Source organism: Suncus etruscus, chromosome 18 (genome assembly GCF_024139225.1).
Source record: "Suncus etruscus isolate mSunEtr1 chromosome 18, mSunEtr1.pri.cur, whole genome shotgun sequence".
Classification (NCBI taxonomy): Eukaryota; Metazoa; Chordata; class Mammalia; order Eulipotyphla; family Soricidae; genus Suncus; species Suncus etruscus.
Window position 1 is genome coordinate 18,364,665 of NC_064865.1, and position 17,164 is coordinate 18,381,828.

General features: G+C 48.9%; 2 protein-coding genes across 2 annotated transcripts in view; one reads left to right on the top strand and one right to left on the bottom strand.

Annotated features, from left to right (window-relative positions):
* Window positions 1-6,667, top strand: part of SERAC1 (serine active site containing 1) — a 36,921-nt gene extending 30,254 nt beyond the window's left edge. The window contains exons 12-17 of the mRNA XM_049765461.1: window positions 1,395-1,536; window positions 2,176-2,270; window positions 3,059-3,156; window positions 4,005-4,187; window positions 5,125-5,268; window positions 6,396-6,667. Of these exons, the coding sequence (XP_049621418.1) occupies window positions 1,395-1,536; window positions 2,176-2,270; window positions 3,059-3,156; window positions 4,005-4,187; window positions 5,125-5,268; window positions 6,396-6,532 (799 nt within the window). The 3' untranslated portion in view covers window positions 6,533-6,667. The remainder of the gene's footprint in view (window positions 1-1,394; window positions 1,537-2,175; window positions 2,271-3,058; window positions 3,157-4,004; window positions 4,188-5,124; window positions 5,269-6,395) is intronic.
* A 6,355-nt stretch (window positions 6,668-13,022) lies between these two features.
* The window catches only part of SYNJ2 (synaptojanin 2), an 80,901-nt gene continuing 76,759 nt past the window's right edge, over window positions 13,023-17,164 (bottom strand). Inside the window, exon 27 of the mRNA XM_049765317.1 lies at window positions 13,023-14,591. Coding sequence (XP_049621274.1) covers window positions 13,914-14,591 — 678 coding nt within the window. The 3' untranslated portion in view covers window positions 13,023-13,913. The remainder of the gene's footprint in view (window positions 14,592-17,164) is intronic.

Consider the following 17,164-nt stretch of genomic DNA (forward strand, 5'->3'; position numbering starts at 1 on the left):
TGTTTGCCTTGCATGTAGAAGGTCAGTGGTTCAAATCTCAGCATCCCATATGGTCCCCAGAGCCTGCTAGGAGCGATTTCTGAGCATAGAGCCAGAAGTAACCCCTGAGGACTGCCGGGTGTGACCCAAAAAACAAAAAAAAAGTTAACGGGTTTGACTTTGTTCCAATTAGCAAATAAAGGAATATTTCTTCTATGTTGGCTGTATATATGTTATATATATATTTATATGTATGTATATATGTATATATATGTTATAAATACCTTGCCACATATAAAAATTATACATCCGGGCCCGGAGAGATAGCACAGAGGTGTTTGCCTTGCAAGCAGCCGATCCAGGACCAAAGGTGGTTGGTTCAAATCCCGGTGTCCCATATGGTCCCCCGTGCCTGCCAGGAGCTATTTCTGAGCAGACAGCCAGGAGTAACCCCTGAGCGCAGCCGGGTATGACCCAAAAACCCAAAAAAAAAAAAAAAAAAAAATTATACATCCTATAATTATAAACATTTATAATTGATTTTATATACATATTTAAATATATAAAATATTACATATGCTTTAAATAATTTGTGAATTATATATGTGCAATAAGTAGTAATATACTATCTATAATTAGTTTTTTAAATGACACATTCCAGAGTCAGAGCAATAGTACAGTAGCTAAGGGCTCTTATCTTGCATGTGGCCAACCCAAGTTGTATCCTCAAACCCCATTTGGTCCTCTGAGCATCACAAGGAGTGATCCCTGGGCACAGACCCGGAAGTAAGACCTGAGCACTACTGACTGTGGCCCCCCACCAAAACCCAAAAACCAAATGTCATATTCAAACTTAATTATATAATATAGTAACAGTATATTTTTTTAAAATGTCATCTGTAGGCCAAAGAGCTAGTAAGCAGTAAGGTGCTTGCCTTGCATATGGTTGACCTTCGGTCTGTTTTTGATAAACATTGTTTTCTTGGTGAATATTTTTGTTTTGTTTTAGTTTTGGGGTCACGCCCAGCTGAAGAGATACTCCTGGCTCTCTGTACTCAAAGGTCACTCCTGGCGGGTTCAAGGGGCCCTATGGGATGGATACCAGGGATCAAACCTGGGTTGGTTATGTACAATTCAAGCACCCTCCTCACTGTGCTATTGCTCCAACCCCTCCTTGATGAATTTTTGAGTGTCTATCATTGAAACTGACTTTGAACTCACTCTGGCATATTGGTACTTGATCCCTTAACCATGTTCTTTGTGGAATATACCTGTGGAGTCCTATTGAAGAACCTTCATCCCATCTGATTTTATGTCTTAGAAGCCTGCTCAGTAACCCCAGAGTGCTGTGTGGACTCCTACCAACACAATAATACCTTTGTTTTGCTTCTTTCTAAAACTCTCTCCCCCATTAGTCAGCCCATTAAAGCCGATGTCCTTTTTATTCATGGCCTTATGGGCGCAGCCTTCAAAACATGGCGCCAGCAGGACAGTGAACAGAACTTGACAGAAACTTTGTCGGAGGATGAAGCCAGATACACAACGTGCTGGCCCAAGGTATGGACGAGCCTCCTTCCTTCCCTCCACCAGGCCCACTCTTTGTTTTTTACTAGGGTCTTGTTGTTCCTGCAGGGTTCTATCACAATAAGACCTATGCCTGTGCAGTGTGACTTGTCGCCCTGTGTAGGGTCCCTTCTGGTTAATATTTCCTCAAGAAAAGGCCAAAGCTCAGGAATGGTTCCTTCCACTACAAGTGGAACACAGTAAACCAAATAGCCACAGCAATGGGAAGGTTCTAGAAAGATAGACACACTTTGCTTTGGGGTTTGGTTTGGTTTTGGTTATCATGGCTTACTCCTGTCTTCGTGCTCAGGGATCACCCCTGGTGGGCTTAGAGAACCATATGGATGCCAGGGATTGACTATGTAAGGCAGAAGCTTTCCTGGCTGTGCTATTGCTCTGGTTCTGAGAATATCTTCTTTACACCGATGTTGGCCTTAAGCCATAAATACTGGTCATCCTGAAAGAAGAGTGAGAAGCTAAGATGGTGGGGTAGTCTTTGTTGGAGACCTTCTCATTCTGTTCTCATGCTGTCTCGTCCCAGCTGTCAGTCCAGAGGCTCCTGTAGGGCATGGGACACCAAATGTGCGGGAGACTCACACTGACACTATCTTCCTGGCCTGTTCTCCTTTGCAGTCATGGCTAGCAAAAGACTGCCCAGCACTCCGCATCATCTCTGTGGGCTATGATACCAGCCTGAGTGACTGGCGGGCTAGGTGTCCCATGGAAAGGTAATGGGGCACTGGGGTGGAGAAGAGGTTTGCCCTGGGCACGGAGGTGGGGGACCTTTATCTGTGGGTGCCACAGGTAAGATTTTCTTAGAAATCAGGGTCAACAGGGATAGTGCCCAGCAGGGATCCCAAGGTTACCTTGATATCAGGTATCTGTGTAGCACCTAGGAAGCAGCAGAGTTTGTTTTGTTTTGTTTTGGGGGGCCACACCTGACAGTGCTCAGGGTTACTACTGGCTCTGCACTCAGAAATTTCTCCTGGCAGGCTCATGGGACCATATGGGATGCTGGGAACCAAACCCGGGTCTGTCCCAGGTCAGCCATGTGCAAGGCAAAACGCCCTGCCACTATGCTATAGCTCCAGCCCTGCAGCAGAGATTTCTGAGCACGAGGATCCAGACCAGACCAGGCCTGCAAATGGAGAGGGTGTCAGCTGCCCTCAGTGGGGCCCCAGAGAGCTTTGACATTCCCTTTTTGTTCAAAAGTCAGTTCTGGGGGCTGGAGAGATAGCACTGCAGGTAGGGAGTTTGCCTTGCAAATCCAGCCAAACCAATTTGATCATAGGCATTCCATATGGTGCCCTGAGCACTGCCCTGGGTGTGGCCCGAATACCAAAAAGAAAAAAAGTCTGTTCTACCCCTAGAGCTTCCTAGTGTTTCCAAATAACCAAGTAAATCCTGACACCTGGACCAAGACATAAGGCTTCCCCACTTGGCTATGGCATGTGTGTTTGGGGGAATGGGCAGCCCGAAGCACCCCCATCAGGCCTTGTCTGTGCTCTTTACTCAGGAAGTCCATTGCCTTCAGGAGCAACGAACTCCTTCAGAAGCTCAGGGCTGCGGGCGTGGGGGAACGGCCGGTGATCTGGGTGTCTCACAGCATGGGGGGTGAGTCTCCCCTCTGTAGTGTCTCTGGGTACTGGGGGCTGCCCTGTTACTGCAGCAGGAAGTGCGGCCTCTTTTGCGATTGCCCATGGCCTCAGCTCCCATACCTGGCACTGCACATCTCAGCAGCCTGATGCTGGCCTCACAGGCCTACTGGGAAATTTGTTGCTAGCTGTGGCCCTACGCCCCTTGAGCACTACTTGGGAGTGACCCCCCACTCCAAGCCCAGCCCCCTTACCCCTCCCTGAAGTTTTGGGCTTCATCCGGGAGTTTGAAGGACTCTTCTTGTCCTCTGGGCAAGTTGTTTTCCTAGCAAGGGAAGACCAGGAAAGGGCCAACAGGGCTCCATTAATGCCCCATCCTGACTGCTCACTGGATCCTGTTCCTCCCCTCTACCTCATCATCCCACTCGTTCTGCTGAATGAGCTCAGTGCCTGCAACTCCTCCTGCTCCCCTTCCCATAGCCTGGCTCCGTGTCCTCCCGGTCTGCTGCCGCCCTCCCATCTGTCTCCCAGTGAGAACCTTCTCCAGCTGGACAAGCTGGACAGGGCAACCACTTGGAGAGTTTTGGGGTCCTGGAGGATGTCTCTGGTGGGGAACCTTGCTACCATCTCCCTACAGATGCTCTCAGGTGACAAAGCATCTTTGCTGGCTCAGCTCTGCCCCGGGTTTCTAGAATCTTCCATGTAGGAAGGCTTGTCCAGTATTTTCCCAGGGGCACCTGAGTGCAACCTACTGGTGGCACTTTAAGATAAGGAGCTGTCCAGTAAATGCTTTCGAGCAAATGCTGCCTCTCCATGACCTGGGAGTGAGGGAAAGTAGTTTCTCAGCTCATTTTTTCCCCTTGCCAGGTCTTCTTGTCAAAAAGATGCTGCTAGAAGCGTCCAAGAAGCCAGAGCTAAATGGGCTGGTCAGCAACACTCGTGGAGTCATCTTCTACAGCGTCCCACACCGCGGGTCCCATCTGGCTGAGTACTCGGTCAATGTCCGCTACCTGCTCTTCCCCTCCCTGGAGGTCAAGGAGCTGAGCAAAGGTGCCACCGCCTTCCCCTCTTCCCCAGACCTGCTCTCTCTCACCCTTGCCTGGCCCTTCCTGAACTCTCGCCCATGGGGACTCTTTCCATCTGGCACCAAGTTTGCTCAGAGACTCACTTCCCTCCAGTCCCTCGTCCACTCTTCCCACAAATAGCCACAATCTCAAAACTGTTGTCATCATCTTCAGATTCTAAGTTTTTCACATTTGCTCTGTCCTTCCAGATGAATGACACATGGTCCCATGGGTTTTGGAGGTTTTCAGCACATTAGTAGCAACATCTTTGATTTTGATTTGATTCACATTTTCTCTCTTCCTGAGCAGCTGTTAATCAGAGCTGGTATCGCCACTTAGCCAGACTCTCTTTCCGCTCTTGCTCTTCCTGCTCTCAACCATGGTTGATACCCATTGGCAGACCATGATCTTAAAGATGGTTTTTCCTGGGTGAGGCTTATCCATTGCCTCTGATGTGCTGACCCTTCTGCTTTCCCCAAATGTGGGAAACTCATTTGAGGTAATGGGGGCTGTATTCTCACTCTCCTCTGCAAACAAGAATCAAAACCAAAACACTTGCCTTGAGCTGCTAAAGCTTCAGTTGAATTTCATCTTCTTTGCTATTTTAAGTTTTCTTTTCCATGGACTGTTTTGGATCCGCTGATCCATCATTAGCTTGACTTTGGAACTTCCTAAAGGCCCTGATAGAAAATACTCCCCACCCCCCCATTTCCTGGGGTCTTGCTTCTGTCTGTTTGGGGCTCTTGCCTGCTTTCCTGCCTATCTGGAGGGCAGTGAGGTTTCTCTCGGAAAGAGGAGGAAGGAAATCAGCCACTGCCCCGAGTCAGAACTGCCCCTCTGCTCTGCACCTGGAAGGCAGCTGCCCTGGCGATGAACAAGGCTCCACAGAACCCATCATTGCTCTGTTCTCTGTCACTGTCCAGATTCTCCGGAACTGAAAATACTCCAGGATGATTTCCTGGAACTTGCTAAAGGCCAAAAGTTCCAGGTGCTAAATTTTGTGGAGACGCTGCCCACCTACATCGGGAGCATGATCAAGCTGCATGTGGTGCCCACCGAGTCGGCAGGTATGCACGATCCCACTCGCGTGTCTGCGCCCGGGATCAGCCTGTGGTTCAGTGTTGGGAGGTAGTTTTAAGAAGTTCTGGAGTTTGACTGTCACCTTGTGACAGTCCTGACTCCAATACACAGTGTCTGACTGAAATGGAAAGGACCAACCAGCTGAAAGGGACCCAAAAAGGCCTTTGCCACTCAGTGACATGACCAGGGGTCGTGGTTACTGGACAGTGGCTGGAGACCTCAGAGTTCAGAGAGCAGCAGCCAGAGGCATTGCATCTGTGTCAATTGTGGGCTGCCAAAAGCTGAAAGAAAAGCCACCTGGTGTGCCAGGTGCCACTGACTTAGTTGGTGTTGCTAGTGCCATTCTAGCCAGCATCAAATCTTCCCCCACTGTGCAATGATTGTATGTGGGGAGGGGAGGGGCTTGCTGGGGGCCGGGCCCTTGCTTCACACCACATCACAGTGACGTTTGTCTAAACTCAAGTGAAAGGCTTGGGGAAAAGTCCTGATGTGCTGCTGGTGAAGGTTTGGAGGATGATATGTGGACGGGTTTCCTGGTAGACCAGGAAGGGCTGGTACAGGAGAAGACTGTGGGGACACAATGAAACAAGGGCTGGAGCCATAACACAGCCAGTAGGCCGTTTGCCTTGCATGTGACTGACCTGAATTCAGTCTCTGGCATCTCGTCTGGTCCTCCAGCTTTCCAAGAGTGATCCCCAAGCATAGAACAAGGAGTAATCCCTGGGTACAGTGTGGTGTCACCCCAAAACCAAAAAAGCATGAAACGGCACCAGAGCCATGGACAGAGTGTAGGGCATTTAATTTGCATGCAACCAACCCGGGTTCAATCCCCTACATCTCTTATGGTGCCCTGAGCCTCCCTGGAGTAACCCCGAGTTCTGCCAGGCATGGCCCCAAAACAGTGAAATGGTAGCGATGCAGACTGAGAACCGTAGTCACATGCGTGGAGCAGTTGAGTTACAGGTCATGCAGGGCCCCTCATTCCAGAGCCCATGTTCCACCCAAGCTCCATCTAGAAGTGCTCCAGACCTCTCTGGGGCTGGGCAGGGCGTGGACCTGGGGGATGGCAAGGCTCTCTCTCTGGGGCCTTTATTGATACTGCTGCTTCCCTCAGATCTAGGCCTCGGCGACCTTGTTTCAGTGGACGTTAACCACCTGGACATCTGTAAGCCAAAGAAGAAGGATGCGTTTCTGTACCAGCGCACCCTACAGTTCATCCGGGAGATGTTAGCCAAAGACCTTGAGAACTGACTGTCCCCATCTTCTTTTCCTCATAGACATGGGGTGGTTGCCAGGACTCCAGCCTGGTCTAGAAAGGGTGTGGGCACTGGAATGTTCTGGAAAGCACCAGCATGGAGTGGCCATTAAAGGAGAAGAAGCCTTTGCTGCCACTGATTCCCAGGAAATTCCTGTGGGCCCCCAGGAGGTACTATGTATGGTTGCCTGAGTGCTGGGGTGGATCTCTGCCTCCTGCCACCCCCACCTTACTACTCAGATGCTGTTTGGAGAAAACCTTGAAGAGCAGATTATGAGCAGGGACAGGAGAGACGGGCTCTGTTTTCGATTTCCACTCGCAGTAGTGTGTTCCAAGGAATATCACATGCTGTGTGACATATTTGTGTCTGATCCCGATCCCGCTTGCTCAGGCTCCGTCTTGTCAGAGCTTATTTTCACAATGCTGAGAACAAATTTTTTGTTGTTAACAAATGTTCTAGCCTAGAGTAATGCTCTAAATGGTAGTTTTTTCCAAGTAAAGGATAAAATTGCTAACTCCGTATTGATAAATGTGTGTGTGTGTGTGTGTGTGTGTGTGTGAGAGAGAGAGAGAGAGAGAGAGAGAGAGAGAGAGAGAGAGAGAGAGAAACAGAAGTATCAAATTTCTCTGATTTCTTGGGGCCTGATAGCACAGCATGGATGGTATTCACCTTATATTCGGACTGACCCAGGTTCGACCCTCGGCATCTCATAGGGTTCCAAGAGCACCACCAGGAGTGATCCCTGAGTGCAGAGCCAAAAGTAAACCCTGAGCACCACTGGGTCTAACCAGAAAACAAAAACAAAACAATTCTCTGATTCTCCTTAAATACTTTTACATACATCAGATCCTCAAATAACATTTGGTTTAGGTTGTTTCTTTAGAACCCAAAGAAGGGAAAAGCTACTCCAAAGAAAAAGGGTTTTGAGGGCTTTTCAGTCTATATCCTTTTGCTTAAATTATAAGCTCTCTTCAAAATGCATTATGTGAGGCTGTGAGACAGGAAATTTTGCTGATAGTTTGAGTCATGACTCATGTGTCCCTCAGCAAACACCAATCCCCTCACTCTGCTTGCCTGCCTGCCTGCCTGCCTGCCTGCCTGCCTGCCTGCCTGTCTGCCTGTCTCTCTCTCTCTCTCTCTCTCTCTCTCTCTCTCTCTCTCTCTCTCTCTCTCTCTCTCTCTCTCTCTCTCTCTCTCTCTCTCACTTCATTCCTTTTCATGGCCAAATAGACTCAATCCCATTTATTGATGTTCTCATGTCCTCGTGGGCACATCTGTTTTTTCCATGTCTTCTGTGTTCATATTTGAAGTGCTGTTGAGAACATTGGTAGCGCTAGGAGTGGGATTGCTGGAGACTAGGGAGCTTCGGTTTGCCATCTGGACACTGGCCTTGGTTGGGTAGGTGGCCCTGCTTGGAGCAATCTGGAGCAGCATATGAATTTGAGACTCCACGCATCGTTTTACCACTGAGCTAGTGGTAGGACCTGCTTCACTTGTAGACAGTGCCTGTGCCTGTTGCCCACCAGCTCTGAGCACTTGATGACCCTTCAGTTCATTTTCTTACTCCTTAGTTCAGGGTTCCACTGTTGAAACAAGTCATGGAATGAGGCTACAGCTCTGAACGTCTCAGAGCTGAGCCTGAAAGACAAAGTCCAGAAGCGAGCGCAGACTGCTACACTGCAAGCATTTTTCAGGAAAAACACTCCACTTTTTCCTTTTATCCCATGCAAATGACATAGGCACAGATTCACACTGTGAAATGAATTCAGACGCAGACTGTGGAGTCCGTAATGTTTGCCAACAATCATTCCCTGAAGATCACTTCCCCAAACCTGAAGCCAGGTATTTGATTGAAATGGCTTTGAATTCAGACCATCAATAAACGATTCCCTTACTTCTAGTCAGCCTTATTTAAATATCCTTCCTGGGGGAAAATAAAACATTTTTAAGTGAGGCTGCTTATCTTTTGTGAAAACTAGTTTTAAATGATTTTGTTCAAGAAGGAAGTAAACGGGCTGGAGCGATAGCACAACCAGTAGGGTGTTTGCCTTATACCCGACCACCAGAGTTTGATCTCTGGCATCCCATATGGTTCCCTGAGCACATCCAGGAGTAACCCCTGAGCATCAACGGGTGTAACTCCAAAACTAAAAGGAAGTAGGGGCTGGAGAGATGGCATGGAGGTAGGGCTTTTGCCTGGCATGCAGAAGGATGGTGGTTTGAATCCCTGCATCCCATATGGTTCCCCGAGCCTGCCAGGAGCGATTTCTGAGCCTGGAGCCAGGAGTAACTCCTGAGCATTGCCAGGTGTCACTCCGCCCACCACCACCCCCAAAAAAAGCAGGAGTAAAAACAAAAAGGAAGTAATCAGCAGAAGTCTACAGAGCAGACCGTTAAAAGTCAGCTGTAGGGGCTGGAGCAATAGTGCAGTGGTAGGGTGTTTACCTTGCACGTGGCTGACATAAGATGAACTACAGTTCGATCCCCTGGCGTCCCATATGGTCCCCTATACCAGGAGCGATTTCTGAACACATAGCCAGGAGTAGCCCCTGAGAGTCACCGGGTGTGGCCCCAAAACAAAAAATGTCAACAGTAGATTATGTACAAAAAAGCCATTATCCTTTTATTTTTTTATGGGATGCTGGAGGATCGAACCAAGGTCCATCTTAGGTCAGCCGCGTGCAAGGCAAATGACCTACCGCTGTGCTATCTCTCCAGCCCCTTTATCCTTATTTATTACCCATTTACCTCATCAGAGTTATTCTCAAACCTGCCAGTTCACATTGGAACTGCAAAACTCCAGAACACTGAATGACCTTTTACCTCAGTGTAAATTAAAGGTTGCCACAGAAAGGACCAGAGGGTCTTTAGATACCTATTGAAATATATGTGTAAGTTTGTTATTGCATCACTGTAAGATACATAACTCCAAAGTTGTTCATGATTGTTTCAATCATACGATCTCTTTCTCTTATAGACACTGGTTTGCAATATTGTTACTGAAGGGATATCATACATTTTACTTTCCCTCCTTTCAGCACCCAGTTCTTGTGAGAAAGGCCTTCCTGAAGAAAGTCTTTCTCCCACGGTGACAAGGACCCCAGACCCTGGGCTTGTGGCACGACATGTACCCCCTGCTGAGGGCACAACACTGACTCAGTGACTTGCTGGCTCTTCACAGTTTCCCACACATTTTTTTGTTCATGAAATTAAGTTTGGGAAAACCCTGCTGGATTCTCATCCCTTTGTAATAAATATACTATTGCATGATTTGTCTTTTGCCATTTGGTATAAAAACTGTTAAGAGGGGGCCGGGCGGTGGCGCTAAAGGTAAGGTGTCTGCCTTGCCAGCACTAGCCTAGGACGGACCGCGGTTCGATCCCCCGGTGTCCCATATGGTCCCCCAAGCCAGGAGCGACTTCTGAGCGCATAGCCAGGAGTAACCCCTGAGCGTCAAATGGGTGTGGCCCAAAAACCAAAAAAAAAAAAAAAAACTGTTAAGAGATTGAAACATGTTCAGTGGATTTCATTTTTAAATACTTAATACAACTGAGTGCCTCTGTGTTGGGCATAGACACTCCCTAAATCTAATCACCACAAGCCTGGTAGGTATTTGTTTTATGACAAGTGGCATTTTGTGGCTGGAGCAATGGCACAGCGGTAGGGCATTCGCCTTGCAGTGGCCGGCCTGGGTTTTATCCCCAGCCATCCCATATGGTCTCTTGAGCCTGCCAGAAGTGATTTCTGAGTGCGGAGCCAGGAGTAACCCCAAAGTATCACTGGATGTGGCCCCCCCCCGAAAAACAAAACATAGTGGCATTCTAATGAAATAGAAGACATAAAAAGGGCAGTTTAATATCCATGAATTTTCCAAATGATAGCCATGCTTGTAAAGATACAAGTTATTTTATATATACACATATAATTATATATAAAACATAATTATATATAATTATTTTAATTAATCATGTGATTACATAAGTGTTCATGGTTGAGTTTCAAGCATACAATGTCTAACATCCTTCACTAGTGCACATTTCCACCACCAATGTCCTCAGTTTCCCTCCCTCCTTCACCTGCCTCTCTCTTTTGACACTGGTTTTTTTTTGACACTAAAGTTTGCATTATTGCTAATGAAAGAGTACCATACATATCACTTTATCCCCTTTCGGTAACTATTTCTTAGATCCCATTTCATAATCAGCTTTCTCTTGTAGCCCTGGAGCAAATTAGGTGTCCCAGAGCCCCAAACTGGATTCTGAAGTATGAAAATACTAAGCTTAGCAGAAGTTTTGGTCTTTTTTATATTGTTGTGGTTGTTTTTGTGTGGGGGCCACACCCAGCAGCACTCTGATTAATCCTGCCTCTGCTCAGAAGTCACTCCTGGCAGGTTCAGGGGACCCTATAGGATGCCAGGGATTGAACCCGGGTTGGTCATATGAAGGTAAACATCCTTCCCACTACACTATCCAGCTCCTTCAAGTCAGACATTTTTAACCAAATTGTTTCTATAGTACATTTTCAATTCAGTTTGGTTAGGAAAATATACCCCAAACGTGGAAAAACTCATAATCTATTTCATTCAGAATAGATTAGCCAAAGCAAATATCCCATGAGCTCTATGCTCCTATCTGGAAAGAAGTCAAAAACAATTTTTTTTTTAAAAAAACAAAACATTTAATAGGTATTTTTCACAATGTCAGGATACATGACCACACTTCAAACACCAAAGGTTTTGATTCCCTGCAAATCTCCCAATAAATAACGTCTGTAAATTTCCCTTCAGAGGACGTTGCTTCACTTTAAATGAGCAGACACGTTGCTTTGCTTGCACAGGGCAGGGGATATTTATGAAAAGTTTTCCAACATTTACAAGAATGTCTGCACAGATGCCTTCCTTTCGATCATTAACTGGAACATTAAAAAAAAAAAAAAAGGCCAGAAGGCTACGATTATGCTGCAAAGGGGTGGAACAGGGGAGGCGCATGTTATCCACATGTAAACTGCAGCCCTAACACTCATGGAAAAACGCAGTGCTGTGGAGGTGTCTCATGGAGCTGGGCACAGACAGGGCAGGAAGGCCTATGGGAGAGGCCTGGGCTGCTGCACATGCCCAGAGCTCAGTTCAGGGCCACAGTTATACCTGCCACAATAACCCAGGAAACCCACCAAAAGCCAAGCAAGCATACTGGTTGGAAAAATAAGGCCATGCCAAAGCTTGTCTCTTCCTTGAGAACCTTGTTAGCAATTCCCAAGCCAGCTTCCAGGGCTCGCTCGGTTGGAACAGGCCCAGCCACATCCCTGTGGGTCTCACTGGCACAGCACAGCAGAACTGAGACTACAAGAACCTGGTCACACAGATTGGCCCCCAAATCTATTTCTTTATGTGGTAGAAAATAGAGGGGTGTGTAAGTATGTAAGTGCATGCCTGCATACTATATGTGAGAGTGCACATGTGTGTACATGAGATTGTATATGTGAGTGTAAGAATGCGTGTGTGTGTGTGTGTGTGTGTGTGTGTGTGTGTGTGTGTGATCGTGTGATCAGGAACCTTCAGTTCCATCCCCACCCATTCCTTCCTTCATCGAGGTTCCTGGCAAAGACTAAAACAAGCCAAGCTCAGTGCCACACAGCTGTCCCCCTGATGTTCCCTTGATGGCTGCTGCTCTTGACTTCAGAGCTATGGGAAAGGGAGAAAAGACATCATCAGGTGTGCTCGGCATCCTCGTCAGCTAAGGCCAGAAACACCATCTTTTAGACATGGAATCAGCATGCGCACTACCCACTTAACACCATGGTGAAAACCAAAAACACCAATTTTCAGATAAGATGGCATGGTTTGGTCTGGATCGCCAAAGTTAAGGACTGTGAGGGTGAGAAAGGACTATAATGGAGATGTCTGGGGTTCTATCCCATAACCGTCATTCTTGGACCTCTGTCAGCATCAGGAAAAATGGCATGTGACGCTGGGTCTGGACAAGCTCGTCACAGGGCATGTGACTTGCCACAGTTGTGCTAGTGAGACATGCAACCTTCTCCCAATGCATTCCGAGTTTTCCGCCATTACTTAAAACATGTTCAACAATTTTGTGGTGTCTTTGTAAAGGATCAAGGAGGCAAGAAACATCTAGGAAAAGACAGGCAAAATGCAGACCTCGAAGACACACAGAAATGCTGTCCTAGCGGGTACTCCACTACAGGGGATGAGGGACCTTCCCTCCTGAGTGGCAGGAGCAGACCAGGTGAAACAAAGATTCCTCTCATAAAAAGGAGCCCAAGTGTTAGGTACCAGTCTGTGTGTTCACATTCTGTGCTTTTATAGGGTTCGGAACAGAAAGGAAGGAAGACTCGTAAGGGGTCTCACAGGAGGGAACAGACTGTGTCAAAGTCAGGTTAAGTACACCCCAACTCAGGTTGACAGGAGCCTGAGGGCCGGTAAGATCCAAGACTTGGCTCACTAGTCTTCAGCTAAAGCCGAACGTGAGTATGACACTCTACCCACACGACTCACTGTGGATTAGGTTAATCCACGCAGGGCCTCATGGGGACAGTCATTGGTTAACCTCTGTGTCCCCCAGGAAGGACCAGTAGGCCAGTGATAGCTCTGGTTGGTCCTGACCACTTGTGAGCAGAATTCTGATCCTCCACCTCTACTTCTAGGAGGGTCCTCAAATAGACACAAAAAGCAACAGCAACACAACACAACACAACTCACACATACACACACACACACACAACTGGAGGGCCCTAGCGATAGGAGAGTGAGTAGGGCATTTCAATCCCCTGCATTCCTTACGGTCCCCCGAGCCTGTCAGGAGTGATTTCTGAGCGTCGCCAGGTATGGCCCCAAAACAAAACAAATAAAAAAAATAAAGTCAACAGGATGGGCTGGCTTGAGAGCACTGCTGGGAGGGCACTTATTTGCCTTGCACGTGGCCAACCTGGATTCATTCCCCAGCATCCCATATAGTTCACCAAGCTCTGCAGGAGTGCTTCCTGAGTACAGAGCCAGGAATGACCACTGAGTGCAGCGGGTGTGGCCTAAACATTCCCTCCCCCTCAAACAAACAAACAAAAAAACTTAAGTCAACAGGAAACAGATCATGGGCCTTCAGGATCACCTCAGATCCTCTTTCCTGCAATCCACCCACACCCCCACGGGTCCTGCCTGAGGGATATATCAATGCCCAAGGCTGAACACAGCACTGGGTCTAGTGGCTGGATGGTCATTTCAGTGAGCAGCAACACAGCGTCTCAGACCCCCACAGTGGTGGTGCCAATGTCCTGTCCATGTGCCATCAGGCTGCCACATGTGGATGCTGGAGGCCCAGGCTTTGACCCAGGAAACGGATGCCCGACCCAGGGGGATGTGGCTGTCAAGTCTGGGCCAGTGGGTCGAAGGCCTGCAGTACCATCCTCTGGTTCTTGTCTCCAACAGTGTCTTGGGTGTCCACACCTGATGGCCTGCGCTCTCGGGGCAGCTCCTCGTTGGTGGGGTTCCTTGCGAGGCCCCCCAAGTCCAGGGAATCTGAGCTCTTGGAGAGCCAGGAGCTGCTGTTGGCCAGGGGAGGGTGCTGGAGAAGGCTCCAAAAGGGGTCCTGGTGATGACTGGGCATAGAGGCTGCCCCTGGCATCATCTCCTGGGGGCTGTTAATTGTGGAGTTGAGGGCCGAAGAGGAGCTGGGACCAGCGTTTGGGAGCGGGGTACCCCCCTCAGGTAGCTGTACAGGGGAACGGTTGCTGCAAGAGAGAGCCCCGAGGAGCTGGGGGCTGCTCTGTAGAACCTGAAGGTGGAAGGCGGCTGGTGCGGACTTCTTCCTCCTGGGGGGCACCTGCGGTGCCAGGGACAGGGTTTCCAGAGGAAGAGGCAGGGTGGGCCCGCCCACCAGAGGAGCTCCGTCTGGTCTCCTCTCGACCCCTCTCCCAGACTGAAGTGTCCTTGGTTTGGGGATAGGAGGGACAGGAGCCAGAGGTGGTGTATCAAGGCTGGTCTCTGGTGGCCCAATTGTGAATTGGACAGGCCGTTGTCCCAAGGGTTCCTCCGGTGACTGGGGCTGAAAAAGGTAGACATGGAGTCAAGGAGGCAGATAGGCCCACTCCCACAGGGGGTGGGGAGGGCAGGCGTTGCCTGGAAGACAGTCTGACCCACTCTGAATGTGGGGCCAGTTGGACATGGGGCCAGCAGTACGTGGAGCAAGAAAGAAGAACCAGAGAAACAGCAACCATGGAGAGAGAGACAGAGGACAGAAGTGGAGGGGCGGGGGGGGGGGGGGAGGTGGTGGAGTGCATTTTTCTTGCACATGGCCAAACCGGGTTCAATTCTCCAGCACTGCATATGGTCCCCAAGCATCCTGCCAATAGTTAGTTAGCCCCTAAACATTGCCTGGTGTGGCCCAACAAATGTAAAACGAACACACATACAAAGAAATAAGCACCATGAGTTGCGGGCCACCAGCATGCCCATGTGAAACACGAGTGGCAGTCATATTCTTGTTTTCTTTCTTTCCTCCCCTCCCCCCCCCTCCCCCCCCCCCCCTCCCTCCCTCCCTCCCTCCCTCCCTCCCTCCCTCCCTCCCTCCCTCCCTCCTTTCCTTCCTTCCTTCCTCCTTTCTTTCGTTCTATTTTGTTTTTGGCCCACACCCAGTGATGCTCAGGGGTTACTCTGGCTATGCGCTCAGAAATCACTTCTGGCTTGGTGGACCATATGGGAAGCCAGGGGATCGAACCACGGTCTGTCTTAGGCTAGCGAGGGCAAGTCTTATTGCTTGCGCCACCACTTCAGTCCCCTCTTTCCTTTGCTTTTTCTCTCTCTTTTTTTTTCTCTTTCCCTTCCTCCCACCTTCCCTTCTTCCCTCCCGCCCTTTCTTCCTTCCTTTCACATCCGCCATGCTCAGGGGTCACTCCTGAGCAATGCTTGAGACCACATACAGTGCTGGGGATGGAACTATAGTTGGCGGTGTTTCAGGCAGACACTGCACCCTCTCCCATGAATGCTCCTTCTGACGCCTGCACTCGCTCCTAGTTAAACACAAGCCTCTCTGTGCCCTACCAGGACATGGCTTTGAGAATCCAAGCAGCCGGCCAGCCTTACTGCAGCACCATAAGTGGGGATCTTCAGCCAACTGAGTCTTACAGGCCGAACTGCCCCCTGCATCTCCGTTATTCAGAAAGAGAAGCTTTAGGTCTGAGCAATAGCTCCATGGTAAGGTGTTTGCTTTGCAGGCAACCAACACAGGACAGATGGCGGTTCAAATCCCAGCATCCCCCGAGCCTGCCAGGGGTGACTTCTGAGCACAGAGCCAGGAGTTAACCCTGAGGGCCACCGGGTATGACCCCAAAACTAAAACAAAAACAAAAAAGAAAAGAAAAAGAAGTTCAAGGGATGCCACTCCAGAAGCTTCTTGGGCCTGGTTCTGATTTGGAATCATGACAAATTCCACATGTGTGGCAGAAGACAGCTTTGGACAGATAGGACACCAGCTGTTAGAACCAGCATTTGGGCTCTCTTTGGTTCTTTTTTTTTTTTTTTTTAGTTTTTGGGTCACACCCGGCAGCGCTCAGGGGTTACTCCTGGCTCTACATTCAGAAATCGCTCCTGGCAGGCTCAGGGGACTATATGGGATGCCAGGATTCGAATCCCCATCCTCCTGCCTTACCTCCATGCCATCTCACCAGCCCTCCCTTTGGTTCTTTTTTTTTTTTTTTTTTTTTATGGTTTTTGGGCCACACCCGTTTGATGCTCAGGGGTTACTCCTGGCTATACGCTCAGAAATTGCCCCTGGCTTGGGGGGACCATATGGGACGCCGGGGGATTGAACCAAGGTCCGTCCTACGGTAGCGCTTGCAAGGCAGACACCTTACCTCTAGCGCCACCTTCCCAGCCCCCCTCCCTTTGGTTCTTTACAAAACAAACTGCCATAGCAATCCCCGTTCTCTGTCATTTTCTGCAGCAACATGGGCAAATGTGGCTATTTCCACCACTGGCTCCTATTATTTTATTTTAAATGAAAATTTTTAATTGGGCCAAAGTGATAACACAGTAGGGAGGGTGCTTGCTTTGCATGTGCCCAACATAGGTTCTATCCCTAGAACCCCATATGGTCCGCTGAGCTCGTCAGGAGAGCCTGAGTGCCGAGCCTGGAGTAAGCCCTGAGCATCACTGCAAGTAGTCTAAAAAAGCCCAAAAAAAAAATAAAAACAAAAAATATAAATTATTTTATTATTTTTTTGTTTGTTTGTTTGTTTGGACCACACCCGTTTGATGCTCAGGGGTCACTCCTGGCTAAGGGCTCAGAAATTGCCCCTGACTTGGGGGGACCATATGGGATGCCGGGGGATCGAACCGCAGTCCTTCCTTGGCTAGTGCTTGCAAGGCAGACACCTTACCTCTAGTGCCACCTCACCAGCCCCATAAATTATTTTAATTGTGGGGGAAGGAGCTTGTGGTCACAGCTGGCAGTGCTCAAGGACCCCTACTAGTTTGGGAGAAGGGGGGTTTATGCATGGCAGTTGGACATGCCCCCTTGTCATGCCAGGAATAAAAGACATTTTATTTTGGGTGGCTCAGGAGAGTCACCAGAGCAGCACTTTCTGGTCCACCTGGGGGCCAGAGATAAAGCATCTTTGT